We start from the raw sequence: 17800 nt of genomic DNA on the forward strand, positions 1-17800 counted from the left end.
AATAAAACAATATATGTTCTCTCTAAATTACAAACACAATCTCTCAAATATGAGTTTCTGATTATACGTACTATCTTAATTTGTCGCACCATATTTGTTCATTGCACGATGGAATCCTTGGAAGCGCAGATTCACTGAAGAAGAAGTTAAGAAAGTGACAGATGATGTTTTTAAAAAATGACACCTTGGGAGTATATATTCAAGGAGAAGAATTTACAAAAGTGACAAAGATGAGGTTTCTTGAGAAGGAATAGAAAGGGACATATAGGTTAGGGTTCTTTCGGAGAATGAAAGGAATTTATCTCTTGAGATTGGTATTTGCTTGTGTGAGATTTTTTTTTTTGCAAGGTATACATGGACCATATAATTATTAACACATCATTATTGTTTATTGTTTTTTGTATAAAAGTTAAAATGTAATCTTTTTTTTTTAGCAACGAACTTTTCCATTGTAAATTTTGTGCAACCATATTAGCAATGGAAAATCCATTGCTGATTCTTAATATATTAATTTATTTTTTAGTATCTGATTTTGCATTGCTAAATCCGTTGCTAATATTAAAAAATTAATATTTATGTAATTTGTTACTAATCTGTTGCTAAAGTTCCATCTGAATTATTCTGTTGCTAACATCCGATGCTAATGACCTTTTTTTTTTAGTAGTTATTGATCGAAACAAATCAATTTGTGTTGGAAATCTATAGTGTTTGAATTTTAAGCTAAATTTCTAGGATTGAGTTTGTTATTGTAACTGGAAAATTTGGAATTAATTGCTAGGATTTGGGGTTTAATTGTTTGATTCATTTGGGCTTAATATGGTTTATTTGGACTAAATTGAATTAATCAGGTAAAATTGTGAATTAATTGGACTAAAAAGAAAATGGGATTGAAATGAAGTTTAGATAACTATTCGGGCCCCGTTTGTTTACTGGCAAGTAGTTTCCTTTTGAAAAGTGGTTTTTTTGGAAAGTGGATTCTTGAAAATGGAATTATTTTTCGATGTTTGATAGTGTCATGGAAAATAAATTGGAAAACACTTTTCAATGTTTGGTTATGTCATGGAAAATGACCTGAAAAATAACTTATTAATGTTTTTTTTTCAAGTTTATTAAAATAATGAGGAACAAATCTTACAAATTAAAAAGTTGAATGAAAATGAAATTGAAATTGAAAAAAATAATCTAATTTTATAAATTATCTCAAATAAAATAAATAAAATCAAAATAATGGTGATCAAATCTAATAGATAAAAAAAATTGAAAGATGATGAAATAAAAATAATTATTATTATAATTTCATAAATTATTTCAAATAAAATAAGTAACAATCAAAAGAATAAGGACCAAATTTGATAAATAAAACAATTCAATTAAAAAAATGATAAGAGAAAAGCAAATAACAATCATAAAAATGATGACCAAAATTAATATAAAAATCAAATTAAATAAAATTCTAAGGGATAAAATTTTAAAAAATAATTAAAACAAAATATATAGCAATCAAAAGCTTTAGAACTAAATTTGATATAATCAACAAATAATATGATATTCCTAATTTTTTTATAACCTCTGGGAAGTGTTCTCCGCCCAAAATAAAAGGAAAACACTTTCTTGGAAACCAAGCCAAATTTTTCTTTAACTGAAAAGTGTTTTCCATTAATCAGTTTTTCTAATGGCAAACAAACACAAGAAAATTTAGAAAGTGGTTTCCAGAAAACTACTTTTCGTGAAACAAATAGGGCCTCAATTGGTCATTATAACATTTCTGCCTTTTTGCTTTCTCTCTTGTCGTATGAGTGTAATTAAATAAAATAAAAGTTACAAAAAATAATGACATTGATTAGATTTATTGAAAAGAATTAAAAAAATAAAGAATAAGGAAGAAGATATATATTTAGAATAAAATTTAAAAGAGAAGTTTATATATATTTTTGTATATTTTTCTTAATATTTTGAAACAAACACAAGAAAAATTGATTTCAAGCAAATCAGGTCAAGTGATAATTTAGTAGACTTATTTACAAAGTCTTTATCAGCCTCAACTTTCAAGAAACTTGTCCATAATATTGGAACACGTCATCTTAAAAATTTATTATAAGACATGTACTTTTGAGGTGAAGTCAATATAAATTGTACTTTTTTTTCTTTGCTTAGGTTTTTTCCCATTAAAGTTTCCTTTGCAAGGTTTTACCGAGACAATTTGACATTTTTATAAATTCCAAAGCATTCAAATATGAACCTTGAAGTATCTATATAAATCTTTTATTGAATTGAATCTTGAAGTATCTATATAAAACCTTCTATTAAATTCTAAAGTATTCATAATGACACAAGATTGTTATACTTTTTTTTTCTTCGCTGAGGTTTTTTTTTTCCATTAGGTTTTTCTTTGCAAAGTTTTAATAAGACACCGTTTTAGTACATGGTCATTAAAGGAGAAATGTTATAAAATCTATAATTATATATATTGAATGCTATTTAGAATCTCTTAGACTTCATAACTCTTGAATTTAATCTATTGGTTTTCCATGATCCTTGGTTTCTAGTGTCCTTTAATGTTTTTATTTTCTTCTCCTATAAATAGATTACTTGTCTTACATTCTAAATATTAAGAAAAATATTATAAGAACTTCTCCTCTTATCGATAAAAGAAACTCGGGTTATAAAAGTTTAAAATAATTATGTCATTCAAATTAAACTACAATGACTTTATTTTTACATATTTAATTTTATTTTATTACAAGTGTTGTATCTCAATAGACGTCGCTATAATGACCTAATATATATAAAAAAAACTGGAGTCGTCACCTAGCAATTAGAGAAACTAGGGATTCTAAAGGCATGCACTGATTTTAAAAATTCAGGTCAGGGGTTAATTATAATTAAAGGAAGAACAATGTCACTCTTAAAACATTCTTTCTTAGAAAAAATTACCTTTAATATGTGTTTTTCTTAAAATTATCTTTTTTAATTGTCATTAATTATTTTAAATATTCTTTTTTATTATTCTTTTTTTTTTAATTATCTTGTGAAGCAAAAAACAAGTTGACGTCGGTCCCCAAATAGAAGATCTGTTGATTTGATCATTTTAAAAAAACTAGAATTGATTTTTTAACAGAGATTTTGTTTTTATGCCAGTCTCGAGCCCTGTGGTTGCTCATATGATGGCCACTGAAGGCTTATATGATCGTTAACTTCAGAGCCCGTGAGATTAGTCGAGGTACACGCAAGCTGACCTGGACACCCACATTAAACTGAAAAAAAAAAAAAGTTGTAACAACAAGAAAACTATTACACCATCAAAGTACTATATCAAGCATTGATAATCATAATGGGAGGTGGTATCCAGCTTGTTTTGCCGTTGTGACAAGCGTGTGACGTCTTTCACATGGCCATCCCACAAAAAATAACGTCAACACCTTCCCAGCGACTCTAACACTACTAAAAGTCTAAAATTCTTTTTTTTTTTCTAATTAAATTATATCTGAATAATTAACTTATATATTTGTATGTAAAAAAAATTTTACAAGGATTTAAGACAATATTTGTACTTAGCAGATTCAATATATCATGCATTGTCGAAGACGACAAGCAACAATGCTTGTGGTTGGAGATGTATTAATGAGATGCTTCCTTAGCTGTTGTATTATGCCAGACTCCATGCTCGAAGAACCTCATCAAACTCGACAGTTACAGGTGCACCGCCCTCCACCGCTAGGCAAAGAAGAGACCGTGACCTTGTTATAACTCACATCTTCGACGATATAGAGAGTTCGCCGTCATTGCTTGATAATGAAAACCCTCCACCGTACAATTTTGACGTCCACATTGATCGTGCCAGTCTTAATATGGCAAGAGAATGAAAAAAAAAAAAAATCAATATTCGCATAGAAAGCTGACTCACTAACCCTTAATGCGACACCCAAAAACAAAACTAATTAAGATTTATAATTCTTGGGCTGATTTTAAGTCATGAGAAAAATTCAAATCCATGAAAGCAAGAATTACGAAAATACACACCATATTAATATTTACAATGAGATCGGTTGCCCTTAGTGTGACATCCAGAGAAACCCAAGTGGGATTTAATTTTTGGGTGTTTTGTAGTCTATTTTTTTTGCTGGAATTTCAAGCGGGAGAGCTGATTTACGTGGTTGTTAGTAGGGAAGGGCTGCGATGTGATGGATGGTGATGATCGATGGATATGTTCGGGCTGTGGGCTGGAGCTCGACTGGACAGTGATTTAGGGGACATCTGGTCCGATGGAAAGGGAAGTGAGGGGCTGTTGTGAACTGGGTTTTTAGGTGGTAAGGTGGCGATGTGGAGGAAGATTCATGAATGATGATCTCTTGGTATTTGACTAGATTTAATTAATGGCGTAGACTGGTGGTCCATCGAGGTTGTGAGGTTGATTGGTGTGGGCTTGCCGGTCAGGTCTTCTAGGAAAAAGATAGTGGGTCTTTCAGGGAATTTGGTGGTGAGACTGCAGGTCGGCTTTAAGCGATGGAGAAGACGGTAATGGGACACTGGCCTCTTGTTCGGGTTGGCTCGGGTGGGGAAGGATGAATGGGCGGTTGTTTTTGGGTTTTTTTTTTTTTTATGTATAAAATAATACTGGAAAGATTTTTATATGAAGATTTATAATTTAAAAGTTTTATGGTAAGAGATTATTTTATTTTATTTTGAAGGAGCTCTCTTTCTATAATTTTTAATTTTGCTTGAATATTTCTTTTTTTTTTCTCATCAATGTAATATTCCTTTATATTATTTAATTCCTCATTATTTTGGTCCCTCTTTTCTCTAATCTTTTTGTTTTTATTCTTTTTTTTTTATGTTAGAAATAGGGTAAAAAAATGGGATATGACAAAGGTTTGGACCCCTAAATGCCTCCATCACTACTCTAGGGCATAATTAATCATTAACTAAATGATATTAAAGTGAGAACAAACATGTATTTGCACTATCTCATGAAAAATAATTCATATTATCACTTTATATTTTCTATTATCAATCAAACTTTTGATTATAATTGTTGGATTTAGTTTGTGGATTTTATGTATTTTCTTATTCTTCAAGCCTGCCTTTTCAATCTCTTAGTTCATGTGAGAATCTAGCATATTTTAAATTTAGGGGAATTTCTTTAAAGAGTTTGGTGGATGGAATGCATCTCCAATTTCTTAATATTCTAAATTTTACCATATAGTTAAGCCATGAACATGACAACTTTATACAAATATCTATCATTATTCATAACTGGATAACTATGTTTGTTGATTAATTTTATTTATTATTTTATGGTATTTTAAAAGTTCAGAATTCATTTTAATTATTGTAAAATACATCTAATACACAATAAATTTTGCCATTCTATATTGTTCATTTCCTCTACTTTCATTTGAGGATGAAATTGATTAAACAATAACATCTTTTTTATTTTCAAATTTGGTCCATGAACTTTGCTTTCTCTCAATTTCATTCTTTTTTGCAACAGTAATATCAGAACTATCGTTAGATAATTAGGATAGTTGATTGCATGTTTTAATTGTTATTGATGTTAATTTTGAATTTATTTTAGATGTAAAAATTATTTTCTCAATTTTTTTCTCTCTCATGATTTTTCAAAAAAAAAAAAAACTTTGGCTACTATCTAGGCCAGATGTGACTGAATTATTTGAATCCGGTTGGAATCTAGTATTTTGGCTAGAATCTTGTTAAAAAATAAAAACAATGTTTTCCATGGTTACCATGTGTGATGCTGCAAGCAACGCTAAGTGTAAGAGGCAACAACTTATGGATGCTGCCTCTCAGGGGTGGAGCTAGGATTATTTGTTAGGGGTGGCAAAAAATAATATAATAAGATATAATATTTGTTTTAATTTATTGTACATGAGTTGTAAAAAAAAACCTGCATGATTTAGTTTTATTCAAATAACTTATTATAAACATATAATGACCTTTGTATAAGGTAAAAAGGTTTGGAGCAATACCAAATTAAGTCAAAGCAATGAAGTTAATTTCATCTTCATGATGTATCCATCACTTTAATGATGTTGGTCTTTATACCTATAAAATATAAACATACAAAGTATATAAGAAATATTAGCTAAAGCGAAACATTATTTATATTTGATAAACTTTGAAATAAAGTAAAAAATAATAAAGAATGATTCTTATATTTTTATTTTAATTGTGCTCGTCGTTCTTTCATAGAATAGAAATCATCTATTATCATATCAATTGTGAATCTTTCAACAATTTCTTTTTCTATGTAGACAATCAAATAATTTACAAGAAAATCATCCTCCATCCGATTACGAAGTCTTGTTTTAACAATCTTCATCGCTGAGAAAGCTCGTTCAGTAGTTGTTGTCGAAACAAGAAGAGTCAAAATAAGCTGAATCAACCTGTCAACTAGTGGATAAATTGTTGATTTTTCTGTTTCAACCAATCATTGACATAAATCAGCAATCGATGACATGCTCTTTAACTTTGGATGATTGGGTACATCAAGCTCATAATGCTGCAACTGAAGTCTCAAATGAATTTTTTCTTGGTCAGAAAAATCTTGAGGATAGAACTTGTCAACAAGTAAGCATATATCTTCAACATTGAATAGTTTATAGCTATTTCTAGGATCTAAAGCTGTGCTCAACTTAAGAAGCTCGATCGCCTGCTCATTGAATCTATTATTTAGCTCTTGCAATTGTTGATCAATGATAGCTGTAAATATATCAACTCGGTAGTGATGTTCAATTGTTACTGATTTTTCTTTACGGCGAGATCTTCTCACACTAGAAAAACAAGCATTCATATCAGGAACTTCAATGTCTTGATGCTTATAAAATGATGTCACTTCTTCTAAAAGAGTTTTCCAACCATCATCTCTTAACTTCTGAATTAAAGTCTTTGTGGTAGTCACCAAATGCATAGCATTTAAAATGTCTTGAGATTTTTGTTGCAGGGCTAGGCAAAGCATATCAGTAATTCCCACAACATCCTTCATTATATGTAAGATGAATGCAAAATCAAATGACATTAGCAACTTAAATGAAAAAGTCGCATCACCACGTTGAGAATAAGTAGATCCATCTAAAGCAATGTTTTCAAGAACCAAGCAAGTTGCCCCATACATTTTTATCAAACTGCAAATTGATTTGAAGTGCGAACTCCATCTGCTATCTCCAGGTCGTTGCAAACCACCTACTTGATTAACTTCTTTACCCGTTTCAATCTCACCAATATCAACTAAATGTTCAATTGTAGCTGCTTGGAAAGCCCGTAATTCATCATTACGCTTACAAGAAGCACTAACAATGTTAATAATAAAAATCAAATTCTGAAAGAAAGTGTGAACATCAGATATTTCTCTAGCAATAAGAGCCAATTGTAATTGATGAGCTAAGCAATGTACATAATATGCATAAGGGCAATCATTAGTGAATAAAGTTTGCAAACCATTCCACTCTCCACGCATATTACTGGCACTATCATACCCTTGACCCCTAATATTTTGAACATCAAGATTGTGATGAGATAAAACAAAGGAAATCTCTTCTTTAAGAGTTGCAGCAGTTGTATCTTTGACATGAACTATATCCAAAAATCGTTCTCGTATAAATCCACTTCTATCAACAAACCTAATAACAAGGGCCATTTGCTCTCTTCTAGATTCATCTCGAGCTTCATCAACAATTAAACAAAATCTTGCATCACCAATCTCATGACGAATTGAAGACTGAACATTTCTAGCAAAGATATGCAAAATTTCTTTTTGAATTTGATATGAGGTGTATTTAGCATTTTGTGGAGCATTACCCAAAACAAGAGCACCTACTTGTTCATTGTATGATGCTAAAAGTTCCATCATTTCAAGAAAATTACCTCGGTTTTTTTATTCTGGACGTTCATCATGCCCTCTAAAAGCACATGCTTGAAATGTGAGCCAACGAACAATATCTATTGAAGCTTTAATACGCAATCGATTATTCTGAATTTCTTGAGTAGTTTGCCTCTTAATTACCTTCTCAATATGACATGACTGGTTTTTCAAATTTTCCAAGCACCTGGTAGCAAATCTATGAGCTGAATTTGGACATTTTCTCATATGAGTTAAAAAAGCACACCGTTCCCCATCATTAACTTTCTTCCGACAATTAAATCCTTTAACAGTAAATGTGTCTGATCTTGGCTTCCCAGATGGTTTACTTGGAAATAAATAGCAAGGGAAACAAAATGCAATATTTTTCTCTGAATATTCAAGCCACGAATAACTTTGAACCAATGAGACTGAAATCGACGAGGATGTTTTTTACCAGTCAGCAGATATTCAGACATCAAAGGTTGTTATGGCCTCAAATTAATGTATGCCCTTCGAATTTTATTTTGTTGATTAACCGGGTATTCCCAAATTTGAGGATGATTGCTTGGATCTCTAATTAAATGAGCAATGTCGATTCTAGTAAGCGGCTGCTCACTAATCAGTGCAGGTTCTTTATAAACTGAAGCACATTGAGGCTGCTTAACCATAACTTCAACATTACTTGGAGTTGGTTCACTAGGCTGTGAGGTATCAATATATATTTTTTTTTTCAAAAAAAAGAATCAATTCTTCTTATTTTGCTCATGATTCAACCTAAAATCAAAATATATATCGTGAGAAAAAATTGATAATTTTGGTGGCTCTGCTAAAAACAAAACATAAAAAAAAAATCCATGCATAATCAAAACAAACCAATAAAATATATCTAATTAATTAGAAAAAAATCACTATAACAAGAATTCAAAAAACAATTGTTAGAACTAGCAAATTTGAAAAAAATAAGCAAAAATTATAAAATTATAAAAAAATCTCATCAAAGTCTTAATAAACATCTCAAAAAAATAATAATTAAATTTGAGTTATTGATATCCAATTACGTTTTGTTTACGGGAAGATAAATTAAACAACTCTTCTTCAATCTTTCCGCACAAAAATTATGTTTGTGATCTGCATCTTTATTCCTGTTTTTGTGCGTTGCAACTTACAAGTATTTATATTAGGGTTGTACTTTATAGCCTATAGGGAGAGAAAAGACAAAGAAAGACATTGATCACTTTATATTTTTCTTTCTTTCCACGTAGGCACTTTGTAGCCTATTACTTGTAATTCTTTGGAAAAGCCGGATTCTCTCTGTCTTTGATTTTTCATTCCTTACTCCACGTAGGCATTTTTTTTTTATCACTTTGTAGCCTATTACAGTACCTTACATTTAATTACAAAAAAAAAGTCTTGCAGGGGTCCGGGCCCCTGCTTGCCCCCCTTCACTCCGCCCCTGCTGCCTCTAGTGCCTCCCCAATAGCGCCAGGTGTTGCTGGCGTCACTGGGATTCCAGCGTGAGGTAGAAGCTTTGCGCTGAAGGCTACACAGCGCGAGGGGTTGTCCCTCGCGCTACTGGCTAGCAGTGGGCACTCGTGAAATAGAAGAATGATGGGTGATTTGTAATTCTGCCCCTCGTGCATTTTTTTAGGTATAATTACTATTATACCCCAGCCATTTATATTTTATTACAAAAGGGTTTTTGGGTATAATTTATGTATCCCCTGCCTTTTATTCCTTATAATATTTTGGCTTTTAGGATAGAGTTATAATTATGCCCCCTTATATAAAATATTGATTTTGTTTTTAAAAATTAAAACACAAATTAAATTAATTATGGAATTAATTTTCCTAATAGGATTAATATTAAATTAAAATGTTTAATTCACAATTTTTGTGTTTTGTAATATCCTAATTGTATTAGGATTTAATTAAAATGTTTAATTAAATCATGTTTAGAAAAATAATTTTTCTAAAATAAAGAGAGTTTTTTTAAGCCATCAAATTTTATTTAGTTGCTCATAAAATAGTTTAGAATGTTAATAAGAATGTTAATATGATTTATTTTCTTATTAAATTTTGAATTTTTTTTCAAAAAAATTCTATATTAAATAAAATTATTATATTTGAGAAATTTAAAAATTGGATTTGTATTTAATATTTCTAAGTGTTAGAAATATTATTTTAAATTGCATATAAAGCCAATACTTATAATTAAAGCATGCAATAATTTTATTATGCATATTAAAATGTTTTATGCAAGATGGGTGATTATGTACATTAAAGACCAATATGGTTGTGCCATTAAATTTTACTTAATTGCTCATAAAATAGTTTAGAATGTTAATAATAATTTTAATATGATTGATTTTCTTATTAAATTTTGAAAATTGTTTTTTCAAATAAATTCTATATTAAATAAAATTTATTATATTTAGAAAATTTCAAAATTGGATTTTAATTTTATATTTCTAAGTGTTAGAAATATTATTTTAAATTGTATATAAAGCCAATAATTATAATTAAAGCATGCAATAATTTTATTATGCATATTAAAATGTTTTATGCATGATGGATGTTTATATACATTAAAGACCAATGTGATTGTACTCTTTTTTTTTAGTTTAACGTAGGTGTCCGGGCCAGCTTGCACGCACCTCGACTAATCCCACGGGCCCTGAAGTTAACGACCATGTAAGCCTCCAGTGGCGATCATATGAGCAACCACAGGGCTCGAACCTGAGACCACAGAGGGAGCAAACCTCTTGGTCCCAAGCTCTTACCACTGGGTTACCACCTAGATGGTTGTGATTTTACTTTTATTTGATGGTTGAATGGTTGTAATTTTTGTTAAATAGGACTGTATGTCCTGCTTTATCTCTATTTTTTTTCTTCTGGATTGTAATTCTTTTCTCATCTAATTTCCCTCGAATGTAACTCTAGGTTTCTTAATTAATTATGTAAATGTTATGTAATTTAAAATATAGAAATTTAGATAGAAAATTATTATGTAATCCAAGAAAAATAAATAAATGGCGATGAAGGCTACAATAAAGGTGCTTGCAATGGACTTATGAAGACTTGCTATAGCTACCTAGGATTTGACCATCTAATTCCCTTCAATGACTCTAGAGAATTAGGTTAGTATGCCCATAATCATCCAATTAGAATGACATGCTAAGGTGTATGTTCATATAAAAATGGTTATATATGAAATGTATATCTTTGATGTCATGTTATGTATGAGACCTAATTAATTGATAATAAATCCCTTATTAATATATTAAGGACTAGTTGAGAACATGGATATTTTCCTTCCAATTTTATATACATAAAACCAGAGTTTTATTCATGGTTAACTTGTTGAGTCATTTAAGGTTACCGTTAATCAAATATGTTTAATGCTATAAAATTGGGTTTTACTTAACCAACCTATATGATTTGGATGAGTCACTCATGATCATATGAGGTTAGAGGCATGGGTTAGGCAAAACACATTAGATATGTTTAGATAAAGAGTTGTCATCTAACTGATTTAGAAGTCACATAGAGATGTGATTGATAAAATATGCTATCTATCTAATTTAATTTATTTTGATTTGTTGAGTCACTTAAGGTTAGATAAATTAAATGGGATCATAGCCCACTAGGAAAATCTAAGCAAGATTTATTGAATTAACAGGGAGGGATATTAATTTGCAAGAAAATAATGGGAAACCAAATTAGAATTAAAGACCTTATCTAAAATTAGAATTTAAATATGTATGCATGAAACTAATACTCTCTATATTTATATAAATAGGTTGGTAGATCAAAATGAGTAGTAACATATTCATACAAAACATACTTGATACTAACAAATTGATTGAACCAAATTTCTCAGATTGACACCAAAATGTGAGAATTGTTATTAAATAAGTAAAAAGGTTGTATGTTCTAGAAAATCCAATTCTGAATGCCCCTGCTGAGGATGCTGAAGAAGAAGTTATGAATGAATACTAGTGTTATGTTGATATCGATGAACAAATTGTATGTGTGATGTTAGCTAGTATACCATCTGAACTTCAAAGACAACATGAGAATATGGATGCCCATATTATAATTATGCATCTCAAAGAATTGTTTGATGAGGCCAGTAGGACTGAGAGGTATGGGACCTCTAAGGAATTTTTCCACTGTAAGATGACATAAGGTTCTTCAGTGAACACCCATGTTTTGAAAATGATTGGCTATTTTGAGAAATTGGGTCAATTGAGTTTTGTTATGGACCATGAGTTAAGTGTCGACTTGGATTTGCATTCATTACCCTAAAGCTTTTTGCAATTCATTATGAACTATCACATGAACAAGTTAGTTAGTACATTGCTAGAATTGCTTAATATGTTTAAGACTACTGAAGGGGCCCTTAAGAAGGAAAAAAGCCTAGTTCTTCTAGTTCAATATTTTAGAACGTCTAAGATGGATAAGAAGAATAAGGGTATTATCTTTAAAGCAAACAAACATACTGGAAGCATCAAGAAAGACAAGAGCACTTGTCATCATTGTGGCAAGGAAGGACATTGGAGGAGGGATTGCAAGGAATACCTTGCAATCATGAAGACATATAAGCTTAATAAAGCATATACTTCATGTATGTTTATAATTGAAAACTATCTCACTACTTTGCATTGTAGTTCTTAGGTATTGGATATTGAATATGGTTTTTACATTTGCAATTGCATGCAGGAACTAAAGAAAAATAGAAGATTAGTTGAAGGCAAAGTGAATTTACGACTTAGTAATGAAGTAAGAGTTGTTGCATTAGCTGTCAAAACTAGTTATGCATTAGCTGTAGAAACTAGTTATTTTGGTTTGCCTAATGGGCTGATACTAGAACTTTATAATTGTTATTTTGTTCCAGTATTTTAAAACATCGTTTCCATTTTATTATTGAGGACAAATGTTGTTTTTTTATAATAATGAAGTTTTTATGGATCCGGTAATTATACGAATGGTTTGTATGTACCTGAGTTTAAAATGTCCAAGTTCAATATAAATTGCAATAAAATTCAAATACATATTGGAATAAGTATTAAGAAATTTCGATTGGATTGAAGTGGTTAATATTTGACCAATGATTTCAAGGATTATCTAAAAGAGAATCAGATTCTTTACACCTCTTAGAACACTACATCCATATGAAATATATTCTCAATGCTAAAACATTGGGTGTTTAGCCTGAACCTTAAGAAACACAAAATCTCTATAAATTTGGTAAGACATGTCATACATAAATGAGATAAGAACCTCTTATTGAAGTTGTGAATGACATGTTGCTCATAACTGATGAGCCTACTAATTACTTAGAAGTAATATATGATATTTATTCCGAGAAATGACTTGAAGTTATAAACTTCATGTACTAACCAAGTTTGGAACTTGATTGATCTACCTAAAGGGATAAAACCCAATGGATATAAATGGCTCTTAAAAAGAAAGACTAACATGAAAAGTAATGTACAAATGTACAATGCAAGCTTTAAGGAGCGAGAATATCAGATTTTAATGATATAATCAATAGATTTGATTTCATAAAAATATGGATAAACTTTGTGTTCACAAAGGTTAGTGGGAGTGGTGTCGTTTTTCTAATACTATACGTAGATGACATATTATTTTTAAGAAATGATATATCTTTACTTTAATCAGTAAAGTTTTAGCTATCCAATATTTTCTCATAAAGAAATTGGAAGAAAAAACCTATATATTGGATATAAAGATCTATAGAGATGGATCTAAAACGTTGCTTAGATTGTCTCACTCCATACATATAGACTAGATGCTAAAATAGCTTAGCATGTAAGAATCTAAGATTAGATTCTTATCTATTTTGCATGAAACACGTCCCTTCAAAGGCATGTGTTCTAGGACACAGATTGATAGAGATATGATGGCAATTGTATCATATACTTAGTTATAGGATCCATCAATGAAGAAGATAATTTCGAAGTTCAAAATTATTTGAATTAAGATTTTCTCAATGAAATGTTAGAAAAATGGTGAATACCAATCAATATTTGTTTTACTCTAAATGGTAGTGCTCTGAATTGAAAGAGTTCCAAACAAGAGAGTACAACTGATTCTACAACTAAATATGACTATATCTCTATGTTTGAGGAAACAAAGAGGTTGTTTCGATCAAAAAATTTATCAATGAAATAGGTTGGTTCTTAGAATTGTTGATCTAATTGCCTTGTATTGTGATAATAATGGAGTCATTTCATAAGTAAAGGAATCAATGTCTTATCAATGATCCAAATAAGTACTTAAAAAATTCCATTTGATTTGATAAATCAATAAAATAAAAAATGTAAAGATAGAGTGAGTACTCACCAGAGAAAATCTAAAAAATCCTTTTACTAAGTCACTATCCATACAGAAGCATTAATGCTACATGAAGCAATATGATATTAGATACATAAGTGATTGGTCTTAGTGCAAGTGAGAGATTGTTAGTTTAATATGCCTTATAACCAATCAATTGGTTACACATGATATTATTATATTCATGTAAATACATATTTATTATTAATAAATGCTTAATTTATCTTTAATATTCATATAGTTTTAGATTAATGAATCTAATATTTGATTTATGAATCTAGAGTAAAAATAAAGTCCATGAGATAAAAATACTTTGCAAAGAAAATTATAAAGTTTTTATAATTATAGGATTCATATTGCATCAAAGCATTTTTTTCTAAAATGTTCCTAATCGATGCTCTCTTAAATATTGGATATTTATTAGAGTTGTAAAGACTGATACATATTATGTTTTTTTCCATATAAAAGAAAGCAGTTGTTCTCATAAACTGATGTATAAGGGATACCTAAAACTAATATGTAGGTGCTTGTCATAAGACATGTACACTGAATTGATCCACATGAGAATTTCATATGGAGAAATCACTTATGTCTATAAAAAGGCTCACGTGATGATTGTATAAGTGATCCTTAAACTTGAGATCACTAAATTATCTTATATAAAGAATGTTATGCTTTGATCATGTTACGTGTTATCTTATTCGAGACAACGAAGGGGCAGACATTAGGTATAACATGAATTATAAGTGATCAAGAGAGGATTCATCACCCCAGGTGAATTAGAAAAAATGTTTCATTTGTTCTCAAATAGTATTGACTGAGAAATCCTTAGCCAAGATGAAATAAGATTTGAAAAGAGTTTCAAATCTAATTCAAACGATCAATGATTATTATGTAGAGAACAAACATGATTTAACATGGCAGACATACTCCATGCTTTAATGTTAATTTAGAACATTATTTATGAAAATATATTAATTATACTGAAAAACTGGTTACTGAAAGGTTAAGTCAAACTATTAATGACTTTTTTAATATTTAGGGAATCATGACACGTTACTAAACAATGCACTTGATCTTCAAATATAAATTAATCAATTGTTGAATTGATAATAAATTAAATTGTTTAATTTTATTTAATTATAATTATAATTTATATTTGGGCCAATATATTAGGAACCTAATGAGTCACACACATTAAGAACCATTAGTCAGAAATAAAACTGTAATAATTTAATTAAGTATGACTTGATTAAAATATATTTTAGAAATTAAAGACTCAAATATAATTAATACATGAATTATATTTCTAAACCTAGAAAAATTAAGTAAGGACTTGATTAAGTTAATTTCTAAAATTGTCCTGAATTAATATATTGTATTATTCAATGGACAAATTGATATTTTGTCAATTTATAGGGTTTTTCAGATTTTTCTATAAATAGTAAGTCATGCCTTTTATTTTTGATGTAGTTATCTGTTAAACAGAAAAACTACGTAAATCACAGAATAAAGAGCTAGCACTTTAGGATAGCAATCTCTCTCTTTTAAATAGAGATTTCACACTAATAGTTCGTGTGGATTATCGTTGGAAGCCGGACAATTGGATAACTTGTGGTTTGCGATAACACAATCTTTAAAGAATTATTTAAAGCCAAACAAAAGATTATATCTTTAAATAATAAATCTCTAAATAATTTTAGATATGTCTAATAAGATAAGATGATAGAGATTTCCAAGTAATTTTATTTTATTATTTCTACTGCGTATATGATATTCAACAAACCCAACATTTTCTTGCAGTATAGATGGTGGAACTGGAAGCTCTTACCAAGGCAAAAACATGGTCACAAACAGGACACAATCTAAGAATTAAACTCAAATTTTGATATAACTAGATGGCTAACAAGAATGAGAATTTAAGAGCTAGATACACTCAAACACGTTTATATAATTAAATCAACACTGATGACATACAATGTTTCTGCTTCCTCGCTCCTGTGCTACACTTGCTAGAACAAACATGGATACAGACCACCATGTTTCTTCAAAATTGTCCGACTGTTGTGTCAGATTTGCCTACGATATCGAGAAGAAAACAAGAATGTTTACAAGGAATTTCGTGATTCCTGTTCTAGGCCTGGAGAAAAGTAAGGCTTAATTCATCAGCCTTTGAAAAAAGCACACTCTTTACAAGCCCTTTCCCAGCTTCACCTACAGCTAGCCTTTAAGACATCAACGGGGTCTTCTTCCTCACCTCCTTCCTCTCGATCCTGTTTCTGGGAGAAGTAAGCAAAGGGATCAGGTGAATGTATTTGATAAGATTTCTATGCTTCTCCAGAACAGATTATATCATCAGAGGATATTTTGAATTATGACATTCCATTCTAACTCTGAACAAGATCTCTCCCATGTTAGTCCAATGAAATAGTACGATTTTATCAGATCAAGTCCCAATTTTTCCAGTCAAATTAGATTCTATTGATACTTCAACAGCAACCCGCATTGGATTTCAAACAATCCTTAACAAACAAAACGGATAAAATTAAACACCATGTAATAATATTGTAATCTTCCGTATTGACAAAATCTTGCATATTGCAGTTGAAAATGCAGGAGTACGAATCTGTTTTGGGACTGACGTATATGAGAGGAAGGAGGCTGGCTGCGCCATGCGAGAGGGAGGGAGGGCGGCTGTTGGTTGTGCCGTGCGAGAGAAAGGGAAGATTGCACCGCGCGCGAGAGAGGGACGAGGGTGCCTGGTTTTGTGGGGGGGAGAGGGAGGAGGGTGGCTATCTCATTATTGGATGAAAAAGAGAGGGAAAAAACCTCTTTTTTTTTTTCTTTTTTTTTTTTAATGTTGCTTATTGGAATTTTTAATAACATTGTATATTAATAAATAAAACCTTGTTCTAAGGTTTAAACACCTTAGATTTTTTTCATAACTTGAAAATCATTGGATTTAGAATGTAAATAAAATGAAAAAAAAAGAATTGAAATTATGAACTTAATAAAAGAAAAGGAGAAACAATTGTATGAAAGACAAACCACAAGTTATTAATGTGATAATATTTGAAATTCAATCCTCTAATCTGAAAAATAAGGAAAATTTATGTTTTCTTTGATATGATTTTTATAAATTGATTGAAATTATAAAAACTTAAAATATAACTAAAAAAAGATAAATATATTTAAATAGAAACAATTTTAACTCAAATGTAAAACTACTCATAATTAATGATAAATGCAATTTTAGTAATAGAAAAAGAAGAAGGAATAATGTATTACGACCTGTTTGTATTTGCATTTCAAAATCGTTTTTGAAAGAATTTAAATTTTTTTTATTTTTTTCTTTGTTTCATATTAATATTTTTTTGTTGTTTTTGAATTATTTTAATGCACTGATATAAAAAATAATTTTAAAAAAATAAATAAAATATTATTTTAATATATTTTTAAATAAAAAATATTTTAAAAAACACTCATACTCCTATTAAATATATTATTTATAGAAAGAAAGGGCAGATGAGAAGGAGCACGTGCACATCACTACGACGAAGGAAGCAAAAGAAGAGGGCAGAT

At 29.8% G+C, this 17800-nt stretch overlaps 1 protein-coding gene across 1 annotated transcript; it reads right to left on the minus strand.

Moving 5' to 3' along the window:
- Positions 1-6448: 6448 nt before the first annotated feature.
- On the minus strand, positions 6449-7864 carry LOC18108257 (uncharacterized). The gene is made up of 2 exons (XM_052449676.1): positions 7222-7864; positions 6449-7089 (listed from the first exon to the last, which is right to left on the minus strand). Exons 1-2 carry the CDS (start codon positions 7862-7864, stop codon positions 6449-6451), a joined length of 1284 nt encoding a protein of 427 aa, XP_052305636.1.
- Between the last annotated feature and the right edge of the window lie 9936 nt (positions 7865-17800).

Source organism: Populus trichocarpa, chromosome 19, assembly GCF_000002775.5.
Source record: "Populus trichocarpa isolate Nisqually-1 chromosome 19, P.trichocarpa_v4.1, whole genome shotgun sequence".
In the NCBI taxonomy this organism is placed as follows: Eukaryota; Viridiplantae; Streptophyta; class Magnoliopsida; order Malpighiales; family Salicaceae; genus Populus; species Populus trichocarpa.